Source organism: Poromitra crassiceps, assembly GCF_964638095.1.
Source record: "Poromitra crassiceps genome assembly, chromosome: 18".
NCBI lineage: Eukaryota > Metazoa > Chordata > Actinopteri > Beryciformes > Melamphaidae > Poromitra > Poromitra crassiceps.
The window spans coordinates 30261986-30274800 of record NC_139636.1 but is presented as its reverse complement, the minus strand read 5'-3'; the positions used below and the strand labels follow the sequence as shown (position 1 = coordinate 30274800).

The 12815-nt window shown below is 45.3% G+C and overlaps 1 protein-coding gene across 1 annotated transcript; it reads left to right on the top strand.

The window, feature by feature from the left end:
* The first annotated feature begins 809 nt into the window (after positions 1 to 809).
* det1 (DET1 partner of COP1 E3 ubiquitin ligase) lies at positions 810 to 12785 on the top strand. The gene is made up of 9 exons (XM_083654350.1): positions 810 to 1106; positions 1526 to 1979; positions 2987 to 3253; positions 3954 to 4166; positions 4308 to 4531; positions 7709 to 7838; positions 8360 to 8550; positions 9720 to 9911; positions 11670 to 12785. Exons 2-9 carry the CDS (start codon positions 1611 to 1613, stop codon positions 11857 to 11859), a joined length of 1776 nt encoding a protein of 591 aa, XP_083510476.1. The 5' UTR covers positions 810 to 1106; positions 1526 to 1610; the 3' UTR covers positions 11860 to 12785.
* Positions 12786 to 12815: the final 30 nt, after the last annotated feature.

Genomic DNA, 12815 nt, shown 5'->3' with positions numbered 1-12815 from the left:
AGAGAGAGAGAGAGAGAGAGAGAGAGAGAGAGAGAGGATGACATGTGGCAAAGGACCTCGTCGTACGCGTGCTACCACCAGGTGAGCCACCAGGTGAGCCACCAGTTGAAATAAGAAATAGGTTCAACACACATACTGTATATACTGTAGGGCTGTGAATCTTCACTGGCCTCATGATTCGGTTCCATTATGATTCATCTGTCAACGATTCGATTCGATTCCACGATGCATCTCGATACAGCCCAAGGTATTGCAGCTCCAAGTATCACATCCTCAGTTTTCTATATTAATACTGCACACGGCTACTTTTTCATCAATTATTACAAGCAGTCAGATAAATATCAAGGCCCTTTTTGACTTGTGCTTTAAAATCGGAATGTCAACATAAATTTAAACATAAACGATTCAGCGTTTATCTGTCAATGATTCGATTTGATGTAGGCCTATCGCGACACGTCTGCATCGCGATGCATCCATTACACGATACATTTTGACACCCCTAAATACACTGTAGGCACAAGTAATCCCCATTACATGTCAAACATGTCAAATATTGCAAACTTTTCAGATTTTAGTATATTTTTTTGTCCAGTCAGAGTAGTAGTATGAGCATAAAGTCCCAGTTTAGGCTTTATGCTCATACTAGGTTGCAATGGCGATTTCAACCTGAAGAGGTGGCGGTGGCGCTGTTTAGAGCAACAGCCGCTGAGCTGCAGTCAGTCAGCACCACGAAGCACAGCGCTGCTGTGTTCTTCTGCGCATGCGCTTCTTGCACGGCTCACTCACTCACACAACCATAGATATGCTCACACAACAACACCAAACAGCGGCGTAATAGTGACGCATTTTCCCACTTTCTCTAATACAGAAACCTGGAGAGATGTGATAGCTTATAGATGTGCCATTTCGCTACCTTAAAGGAATAAACGAAGCCGGACGTTTCCGAGGAACGGGTGGCGCAGCGGCTAAAACGTTAGCTAACAAGCTCGTCAGAAACTCAACTGGATGAGCTGACGAGCTAACTCACGTTAGCTTCATCAGCTGAACTTGGGAGATCCAAGAAAAGCGCACAGCAGAGTGGGCTAGCTGGCATTCTAAAGCAACAAGTGAGTAACGTTCACCGGCTTATAATGTACATTGTCTTTCGATGGAATTAGCAGATAGTTTAATGTCGGCTAGACCAGGTATTGGCCTGGCTCTGACCTGCCCAGTGATATAACGTAAACAAACCAGACCAACCATCTCCCTTTGAAACAAGAGGACTTGGCAGTTTGGTGAATTCACTGTTTATTCTGTGTGTTAACTAATGAATCTGTACCCCAAATGTGTCATATAGGTGCACGTGTGTTACTCCACCCCCCCCCCCCCCCCCCATTATCCCCAAACGCAAGCTATAGAGATTTAAAGATTGAAGCATCCATTTATACATTTATTTCCCTTTTGTGAAGCAGCGGCCCCCTAAATAAAGTCTGCTTGAGCCCTGACTGACTTCACTGTCTCTCTCTTCCCTCTCACCACAACAAAGGTGACAGAACTATGCTTGTGATGTAGTCCTCCCACCATATTCACGACCAATCTCCTTCCCTACTGAAGAGGTGGTTTGGTCCATCATGGATGAGGACACCCCCACCTTGAAGCCGAGAGGTGGTTCCGTCCATCCCGGCGCACCGGGCGGTCCGAGCACAGTGGCATCCCTTCAAACGTGTTCGGTCCATCCTCTCATCAGAGCCATGGAGGAGGACACCCCGACCCTGAAGCCCAGACGGATCCAGAATCAGAATGTGGTCCACCGCCTCGAGCGGCGCAGGATCTGCTCGGGCCGGGCCGGGGCCCACTGGTACCGGGTGCGCTGCTTCCACCAGAACCTGTTCCCCAACTTCACCGTGGTCAACGTGGAGAAGCCGCCCTGCTTCCTCAGGAAGTTCTCGCCAGACGGACGCTGCTTCATCGCCTTCTCTTCCGACCAGACCTCTCTGGAGGTGAGAACAGAGGAGTGTTTGGTTCATGTTTGGACGGGACACAGACACAGTGTAGAATGATGTTGGACGGGACACAGTGTAGAATGATTTGGACGGGACACAGTGTAGAATGATAGGAAAACTGAGAGAGATGGGGGGGATAATATGCAGCAAGGCAATGCTCCAGCTGCTAGTTGGTAGTTTTTGGAGGAGTTTCTGTATTACAGGCATAAGGCTAATGTGAAATTAGCTGCAAACTTGGGTTCCGCTTGTGTTGTGTTAACACATGGGCCACCCCCCCCCCCCACCCCCGTCGAGTACCCGATTACTCGTTCATAATAGTAGGAGAGTACTCAAGTATTTAAATTGCTTACAATTAATATCGGATCGGAAGTGAAAAAAGTGGATCGGTGCATCCCTAATAATTGAATGTGTGCAGGAAATGAATATATGTGGGGAGGGAGGGAGAGCAGTGGGATCCTGCACATGAGATCAGATGAAAATAAGTGTTGCTGCCACCTCTGCCTGTGTTCTCTAACATAGATGTTCTCCCTGCAGATCTACACCTCTGCCTGTGTTCTCTAACATAGATGTTCTCCCTGCAGATCTACACCTCTGCCTGTGTTCTCTAACACAGATGTTCTCCCTGCAGATCTACACCTCTGCCTGTGTTCTCTAACATAGATGTTCTCCCTGCAGATCTACACCTCTGCCTGTGTTCTCTAACATAGATGTTCTCCCTGCAGATCTACACCTCTGCCTGTGTTCTCTAACATAGATGTTCTCCCTGCAGATCTACACCTCTGCCTGTGTTCTCTAACATAGATGTTCTCCCTGCAGATCTACACCTCTGCCTGTGTTCTCTAACATAGATGTTCTCCCTGCAGATCTACACCTCTGCCTGTGTTCTCTAACATAGATGTTCTCCCTGCAGATCTACACCTCTGCCTGTGTTCTCTAACATAGATGTTCTCCCTGCAGATCTACACCTCTGCCTGTGTTCTCTAACATAGATGTTCTCCCTGCAGATCTACGAGTACCAAGGCTGCCAGGCAGCCCAGGACCTGCTGAGAGGGCAGGAGGGGGAAACCCTTTCAACCTCCAACGACCAGCGCTCCCTCAACATCCGTGGCTGCCTGTTCAAGCGCTTCTTCTCCCAGCTCCATGTCACCAACGTGGCTTCCAACGGAGAACACTTAAACCGGGAGTGTAGCCTCTTCACAGACGACTGCCGCTACGTCATCGTCGGCTCGGCCGTGTACGTGCCAGAGGAGCCGCCGCCATACTTCTTTGAGGTAATGACACCACCTCACACTTCTCACTTCTCCTCTCATCTCCACCCTCGCTTCAACTCTTAAACAGTACTACTACTCCCCATTCACAAATAAGCAGTCATTGACTTACTTTCAGTTTTTAGTTATCGGTAATTACTTTAATAGTTAAGTTAAGTTAACCCATTGATACCTGATGCAGCATTTGCGTGTATATCCCTCATTTGTGTGTGTATCCCTTTAAGACCGTGAACCGTGTCGCGCGCTTCGCGGTCTTAAAGGGATACACACACAAATGCTGCATCAGGTATCAATGGGTTAACCGGCTACCACTACTAGGGATGGGGCTGATCCGATCCAATATCGGTATCGGGTGCCGATTTGGCACTAATTCACGGATCGGGATCGGATCCCCCCCCCCCCTTCCCCAATTCCAGCGCGGGCGCTGGCCGTAATTTGCCCATGTATAATAGTATCCTTCTTTGCCTTGTATATTTTCTTAATTTTGTCTGCTTTTTGCAAGGTATATAAAAAAAAAAATCTTTAATTGGCCAAATGTTTGCCTATACCTATACTGTATATTCAAGAAAAATATTGGTATCGGCATAATATCGGTATCGGCAGATATCCAAATTCAGGTATCGGAATCGGATCGGAAGTGAAAAAAGTGGATCGGTGCATCCCTAATCACTACCCTATCATCCATATTTCTTCTTCTTGCCAGGTGTACCGCAACAATGAGTCCGTGACGCCGAACCCTCGGTCTCCTCTAGAGGACTACTCCCTCCACATCATCGACCTCCACACAGGCCGGCTGTGCGACACCAGGTCCTTTAAGTGTGACAAGATCATCCTGTCCCACAACCAGGGCCTCTACCTCTACAGGAACATCTTGGCTGTGCTCTCCGTCCAGCAACAGACCATTCACGTCTTTCAGGTGAAGACTTTTTTCGTCGTTTACATTTTTTCTAATACTAGGGTTTTCTAGCAGTTGAGCCACAGCTGCTGAAGTAATGTCGAGAAACCTCTGGTCACACGTTGCTTTATCGTCCCTCCCCTCGTCCCCCCCGTCGACCAGGTGACTCCCGAGGGGACGTTCCTGGACGTAAGGACCATCGGGCGCTTCTGCTACGAGGACGACCTCCTGACTCTGTCGGCCGTCTACACTGAGGCTCAGGCCGAGGGTCAGCCTGGCTTCCCCCGCCTCTACACCGACAAAACCATCAACTCCCTCAAACACAGACTGCTGGTCTACCTGTGGAGGAGGGCCGAGCAGGATGGCAGTGCCACTGCCAAGAGGAGGTGTGCAATTACTTCTCAATCTGTTTATTTGTTCACTTATCCGTTAATCTTATTCTTATTCAGTGTTTCCCACAGGTGAGCCGCCGACTACACCAAGGTGCAGGACTGCATTGTTGACGTTTCATTATTCAGGCAAAGTCTCTGGGTCTACTATAAGCTAAGCTAGGCATATTATATTTATTCAGGCAAAGTCTCTGGGCCTACTATAAGCTAAGCTAGCATTGCACATGATACCCCAGCATTAGCTGACTATTATATTGCCATCTTATCACTACTTCAGTGAAGTACAACATAGAGCTGAGCTGATTACAAATACGTTTCCTCCTCAACAAGTTATGGAATGATTAATTGGTTGATTGATTGATTAATTGTCTTTGATGTTTGGTAACAAAGAACACAGGACATCTCGGAAACGCCATCAAGGATAAAAACACAATAAAGTCAAAGACTTGTTTCCATTGTGGTCCTTGGTCTTGGACAGACAAAACAAAACAACAAAGATCAGGCAGAGGTACAAAGAATGTAAAAAAAAAATATATAGAAACTACAAACTATTATACAATGCTAAAAACCAAAACAATGCTAAAGTACTAAAAGTAATAAAGATACATAGAACTCAATAAAATTAAATAAAGGAGTAACCAAGACAATGAAGACATAATGTTTCAAGTTTCAAGTTTATTTGCAGGAAAGGGTTTAAAAGCAACGGTTCCAGTCACTGTCAGACCTGGCCTGACTCAGTTTGAAACTGGTTTTCAGCAGGTTCCTAGTTTACAGTTACACTTAAAATACAGTTCAGGATCAAATACATCAGAATAGAATAAGACGGTATATACATAACTATACCAATTAGAAAACATCATTATACACTAATGCATTATTAATAGCAAACAACAACAGTATCAGTGATTGCAGACTTGGTTTGTTAGTATGAGGTGCTTATAAGTACGTTTGAAGTGCGGAGTGGATATGATGTAAAAGCGCGGAAGAATATAGTAGTTTTTATAAGTTGGGACAGGTATAAGGTCTTGTGTGATTGAGCGAGTAACAAGAAAGGGCCTTGTGCTGGGTTTTGGAAGTATAGCTGAAATTGCTGGGGGGAGGTTATTGTTTTGTAACTGAAAGTAAAATTTGATGGCTAACAGATTTGTGTAGTTTTGGAAGTTTAGGGCATTGGAATGTGAGAGGGCTGTGCAGTGATGGGTCCAGTTTGAGAGATTGTTTGAGAGATTCTAGGCTGTAACATTTTCTAAAAGCCAGGATTTGACCTTGATCTTAAAAGACAGCTGAGTGGTGGTAGTCTTGATCAGGAGAGGGAACATGTTCCAGCTGACCGCTCCACTAAACCTAAAAGCACATTTGCCCAGGTTGGTTCTGAAGCTGGGCAGGCAGAGATCTGATCAGAGATCTGATCAGAGACTGGCTCTGGTTTGGTGAGCATGAGTGTCACCACTCCTCTGAAAATGATCATTGAGATACTCAAGGGGTCCTGTTGTTATAGATGTTGTGGACCATACTGAGCTGCAGCTGAAACGCGCTGGCCTCTAGAGGGAGCCAGCCAAGCTGCTGAAAGTGCTGTTTCCCTAGTGATCTCTTAGAAGATATACCCAAAAACTACCATCATTAATTTATTCTGAGAGACTTGTCATTTCTCTTTGAGGACCTTTGACAGGCCTCCATACCAAGAGCACATGGCATCATCAAAGCAACATAAAACAAGAGAGCTAGCCAGCAAATGAAGACTGGCTGCATCCAGGACAGGACCTTTTCTGGCTAAGAATTTGGTTTCTGCCATTAACCTTGCTTATGGGGTTAAGAGCCATGGTTAAGAGCCATGGTTTCCCCACCTAGGCTGCTGTCTAAGATGCAACCCAGGTAGCTCGCTGAGGTTTTAGCAGGGAAGGTCTGGCCTCCAAGGACGATATCAGACTAAGCCAACCTGGGTTTTGGAACCACATAAAATATATTCCGAAGCTTCATTTCCAACTTGATTCTACTCAGCTTGTTGGCACAGACGCAGCACTTCTCAAAGGACCACCATCTGTTGATCAATACCATGTGCTGCATCATAGACACAATGAAAGTCATGGTAGTTCACTAACTATCTTTCAGTGCTTGACAGCATTCAATGTGACGGAAATATTTACTGCAGTTTAGTTTTACTTTGTTCAAGTTAGGCATGGGTTGGTTTGAAAATGTTGAAATCGGTTCGATATTCCCCCAAAAAACGTATCAAACCGGTATATTGAATTTTACAAAAAAAAAATTGAATAATATTAATTTTAGTGTAGCCCATAAATGAGTGTAATGCGACTGCAGTTGGTGGCGATAATGCACCTCTAAGCTGGTATGCCAACCAGCGCTAACACTGAATAAAAATAAGCAGAACCATTTAACTGTAACAACACACTGTTTTTATTTCTCATAACTATTCAGCTTAACTTTTCGGTAGCTACTGCCATTATAGTTTTAATACAATACCAAATTGTACAGTTTCTAGTTCATAATATATAGCGATATAGGGTTATGAAAATATCTACCGTACTTCATTTTGGGGGAATATGTACATATTAAGCTTGGGCGGTATACATTTTTTTTAAACAATAATAATATAAATATATGCATAATGCACATTATTGTTCACGAATGTCAATGGAGAATGCCAATTAAAGGAACAGAATGGACAGTTAATGGTCAAACCTGTAACATGTTCAGTTTAAAGTCTCTTAAACAATATAGTGTTGCTTGTAACACGTATATCCTTGCCTATTAATAAGGTTGAAAAAAGTACCCTCCAAATGGCGAATAATAAGAAATGAATACAAATAATTGAGGCTAATTCCAGCACAGGCAAGGACACTTTCAGCTATTTTGGCTGAAAACAAAAACATAGAAAATGGTCAGTTTTCCTAAATACCCCGGTATACGGTAATACCTTAATACCGCCCAAGCCTAGTGCACACATACTTATATAAAAGCTCATAACATGTCAACCACCAAAACTGGCTGCTCAGTTGACCAAGACGCACATTCTTACTTTTATCTATCTCCTATCTATCTTTGATCTAGTCTCTAAATCAATCCTTTGATGATCAACTGTATTGATGGTGGAGGTTCTTTTAATGCTGAATGATAGATACTTCAGCCAGCTCTTCTATTCAAGTTGTGTGACGTCAGATTCTTCCAGTTCTTCGACCAGCTGAGGAGGTTGAGGATGTGGAAGATGCAGCTGCTGGATGAGCATCACCTCTTCATTAAATACACCAGCGAAGACGTGGTGACGCTCAGAGTCACCGACCCCTCACAGGTAGGTCACACACACGCGCGCACGCACACACACACAAACACACACACAAACACGCATATCTCAGTTTAAATTCTTCCATCTGTTCTCCTGTCTTTTGTTGTTATTGTGTGTGTGTGTGTGTGTGCGTCTGCGCTTATACATTTATTATGAAATGCCAAACAACATGTGTTGCCACCTTACCATCATCAAAATATGTAGCTATGTCTTATATCACATAAGATATCAAGCTGATTGTCTTGGAGCTGAAGTGTTTTCTGCTGGGTGACATATTATCATTAAGCTGATTGATATGCAGGTGTTGGGCAGGATTATGGGAGTGTGTGTGATTCATTGCAGCGTGTGAAATGTGTGAATGTGAAATTCCCAATAATAGAACAGCTTTCATTTACTTGTTGTTAATGAGTCCTCACTTGACTTGATTGGTACGAACTTGACAGGAAAACAATATGTACTGTTTCGTCATTGTAACGGCTTTCTCCTTCTCTCTCCTTCTCTTTCCCTTGCCTCCTTTCCTCTCTCAGCCGTCCTTCTTCGTGGTCTACAACATGGTGTCCACAGAGGTGCTGGCCGTGTTCGAGAACACCTCTGACCAGCTGCTGGAGCTGTTCGAGAACTTCTGTGACCTGTTCAGGAACGCTACGCTGCACAGCCAGGCCGTCCAGTTCCCCTGCTCTGCATCCTCCAACAACTACGCTCGTCAGGTCCAGAGAAGGTACTGAGGGGGAGGAGGGGGACAGACAAGGTCCAGAGAAGGTACTGAGGGGGAGGAGGGGGACAGACAAGGTCCAGAGAAGGTACTGAGGGGGAGGAGGGGGACAGACAAGGTCCAGAGAAGGTACTGAGGGGGAGGAGGGGGACAGACAAGGTCCAGAGAAGGTACTGAGGGGGAGGAGGCCAACAGACGAGACACAGGAGCAGTGGTTCTCAACCTTTTTTGTCTCATGTCCCCTTTGAGCTGTTTTGCCATGCTAATAGTACCCCTCACTCATGCCATGCCAATAGTACCCCTCATGCCATGCCAATAGTACCCCTCATTCATGCCATGCTAATAGTGCCCCCTCACTCATGCCATGCCAATAGTACCCCTCATTCATGCCATGCCAATAGTACCCCTCAATCATGCCATGCCAATAGTACCCCCTCACTCATGCATGTTCTTTGCTCTAATTATACCATTTAAAGCAATCAATGAAATCTAATAATAATGTAAATTGTGTCTCAGCTTTGGGAGCTTTGGGAGGTTTGGGAGGTTGATTCTAGCACACAAGATTAGGACTGGGCGATATATCGATCTCGTGATATGAGACTAGATGGTCTTAGATTTTGAATATGGTGATATGGCATAAGTGTTGCATTTTCCTGGTTTTAAAGGCTGCATTACAGTAAAGTCATGTCATTTTATGAACTTAACCAGATTGTTACAGCTGTTCTATTATTTGCCTTTACCCACTTAGTATTTTATAAACATTACTGATGATTATTGATCAAAAATCTCATTGTCTAAATATATTTTGGGAGAGTGATTTTGTCCATATCGCTCAGCCCTACTTAAAACATAAATATATTTTGTGAGAGTGATTTTGTCCATATCGCTCAGCCCTACTTAAAATGGAACATTTAGCCCACTTTGTAGAAAATGCCAAGATATAATTTATATCATGTTTCGCCATTCAGCCCAAAAATACAGAGATATGGTTTTTGGTCCATATCGCCCAGCCCTACTCGAGATCGTTGTTGTCGTCAGTGTTGGGGGGGTAACGTGTTGGAGTACTAAGTGACCCTGTTAGTTTTTCAATGATTGTAATCTGTGTTAATTACATTTTAAAGTTAGAATGCCATACTCATTACTCACACACTCTTTCATGTGTGTCTGCGCCTCAGGTTCAAGGACACCATCGTGAACGCAAAGTACGGAGGCCACACCGAGGCCGTGCGGCGGCTGCTGGGTCAGCTGCCCATCAGCGCCCAGTCCTACAGCAGCAGTCCCTTCCTGGACCTCTCCCTCTTCAGCTACGACGACAAGTGGGTGTCGGTGATGGAGAGGCCCAAGACCTGCGGGGACCACCCCATTAGGTACCGACTCCGTCTGTGTGGACCACCTTATTTTAGAGAGAGACTCCTTCAAGAAAAACCCTCAAAACTCACCTGTTAAACAAAGCCTTTGGCCTATTCACCTCATCATTTGCCCATATCAGGACGCTTCTGCCTACATCCTTTTGTAATCGTTCTTCCACTTTAGACCCGGAAGTAGATTACTCCCACCTTTATCATTTTTAGACTTGCCAAAAAGATGTTTTCAAGCAAACAAAAACGAACCATTATAAAGTTGTAATATTTCTTCGGATGAGAACGTAACATTCCAGATATGTGACTAGTTTATCAGAATAACGCCTATTTGGACATTTCTAATGAGCAGCGAGGACTGAGAGCGCTGGCTGTGTGACCGCCGGTCGGATTAGCTAGTATCTGTCACCCCCTACTGTAGGCTACTGGCAGTGAGAAAACACTGTCGACGTGCTTTTGTTACTATCAGAATCAGAATCAGAAAGACTTTAATGATCCCTGGGGGGAAATTGGGACAGGTTACAGTAGCTCGCTCACAGAACACAACATAGCATAGAATAAACAGTAGTAAAATGCGATAGAAGCAAAAATAAGCAAAATAAGTAGAATACGTCTAAAGTAAGCAAAATAAGTAGAGTAAGTACCGGTATACATTACGTGCCAATTATCATTATTGCACACTGGACTTATATTAAGTCGGCTTGCCCTTTACATTACACGTGGCTCAGCCAGGCACAGTTAACCTATCGGCTGGCTCAGTCTCAGGGAGACTGAGCGTCTCCGAGGTGCTCTTTTAAGAGAGGCTTTAAATAGACCAATGGCCACAGGCAGGAATGATTTCCTGTGCCTCTCCGTATTGCATCTAGGTGGAATCAGCCTCTCACTGAACGTACTCCTGTGTTTGACTAGCACGCCGTGGAGTGGGTGCTAGTCATGATGGAGCGTAGCCTGGACAACATTCTCTTCTCTGACACCGCAGTCAGAGAGCCCAGATCCAGCCCCACAATATCCCTGGCCTTACGGATCAGTTTGTTGAGTCTGTTGGCGTCCGCTGCCTTCAGCCTGCTGCCCCAGCACACAATAGCATACAGGAAGGCACTAGCCACTACCGACTCATAGAACATCCTCAGCATGGTCCGGCAGACGTTGAAGGACCTCAGCCGTCTCAGGAAGTAGAGACGGCTTTGCCCCTTCTTGTAGAGTGCATCAGAGTTCTTAGCCCAGTCTAGTTTATTGTCAATGTACACTCCAAGATACTTGTAATCCACTATGTCAACACTGACCCCGTGGATTGAAACAGGGGTCACCGGAGCCTTGACCTAACGTTAAATGACGACCGGGTACAGCCATCGGCTCCTCGCAGCAGTAACGCTATGAACATGTAACTGAAGTTGGCCGCAGTGTAGCTTAATTCTGAATGTTGCCAAACTTCATTCACAGTTTACAGTTTACAATGCAACCAGCCGGCCGGCTAACGATGAACCGGAAGAACAAATACAATTGCGTCTAGAGAAAAAGTGGGCGTGGCAACATAAGGTGAAAATTCTACTCTTGTTTTATTTGTTCTCTTTTATTTGTTTGTCATTATGTGTCACTTTATTGTAAAAGGTCCTTGGGTTCCTTGAAAGGCGCTATATAAATCCAAGTTATTATTATTATTATTATTATTATAACTCATATTACCGTATTAGTTTTGTAAATTGTAATCCATTACTCATTACTGGGGATAAGTCATATATTACACTCGTACATTCTCTCACACACCAGGTTCTATGCGCGGGACTCGGGCCTGCTGAAGTTCAAGATCCAGGCGGGCCTGCTGGGGCGACCGGTGAACCACGCCGTGCGGCGCCTGGTCGCCTTCACCTTCCACCCTTTCGAGCCCTTCGCCATCTCCGTCCAGCGCACCAATGCAGACTACGTGGTCAACTTCCACATGAGGCACGTCTGTGTGTGAGAGACACATGAGGCACGTCTGTGTGTGAGAGACACATGAGGCACATCTGGGTGTGAGTGTGAGAGAGAAAGGCCTGCGATCAGACAAAACGCTAGACAGACATCTTCCTCCTGAGGGAAATCAGCGGTGACCGTCCGTCCTCCGCTCCGCCCCCGGAGGAAACGGGTTCTTCCCCCTCGGTCAAACAGTGGTCGCACCTCCTCCTGCTCCTCCTCCTCCTCCTCCTCGGCAAGGAGCCGGCAGTTCTGCCTTTTCCTTTCCTCCCTCCCTGGTTCTCAACTAATCTAGTCTCACGACCCACATTTTCATTAAATAGTCATTAAATATCCGATTTTCTTTTTCCCCCGGCCTAAATAGCCTGCATGGGATGAGCGTAAAGTGGGCGTGTCATAGAGGGATGAGCGTAAAGTGGGCGTGCCATATAAGGATTAGCGCAAAGTGGGCGTGCCATAGAGGGATTAGCGTAAAGTGGGTGTGTCATAGTGGGATGAGCATAAAGTGGGCGTGTCATAGAGTCCATTCTCATTCAGATGAATGAAAGGTCAAGGTATGCCTGAAAATGGCCTGATCAGTTTTTCCTTCGCCAAAATGTGGCTAAGCTAGCATGACATGTTTGTTACCAATGGGTGCCTTAGGTCTTCAGAGGAGACCAGTATCTCCACTTAGGTCTTCAGAGGAGACCAGTATCTTCATCTTCATTCAGTATCTTCACTGTAGCTTTACAAATGAGCCTGCTACAGCCTCTGAAAGACAGTCATGTTAAAGACAGTCATGTTGGCCACGGCATCTTCAAGGAGTACAAACACTTTTCCTTTCATATCCACATCTGTGACCCACTCAAAACGGCCCTGTGAGAACCAGTTGAGAACCAACTGTCTTAGAAGGAACCAAAGATGACTCCAACCCCCCCCCCCCCCCTCCCCGGCTGCATCATTCATATAAGAACTGCTTATCCA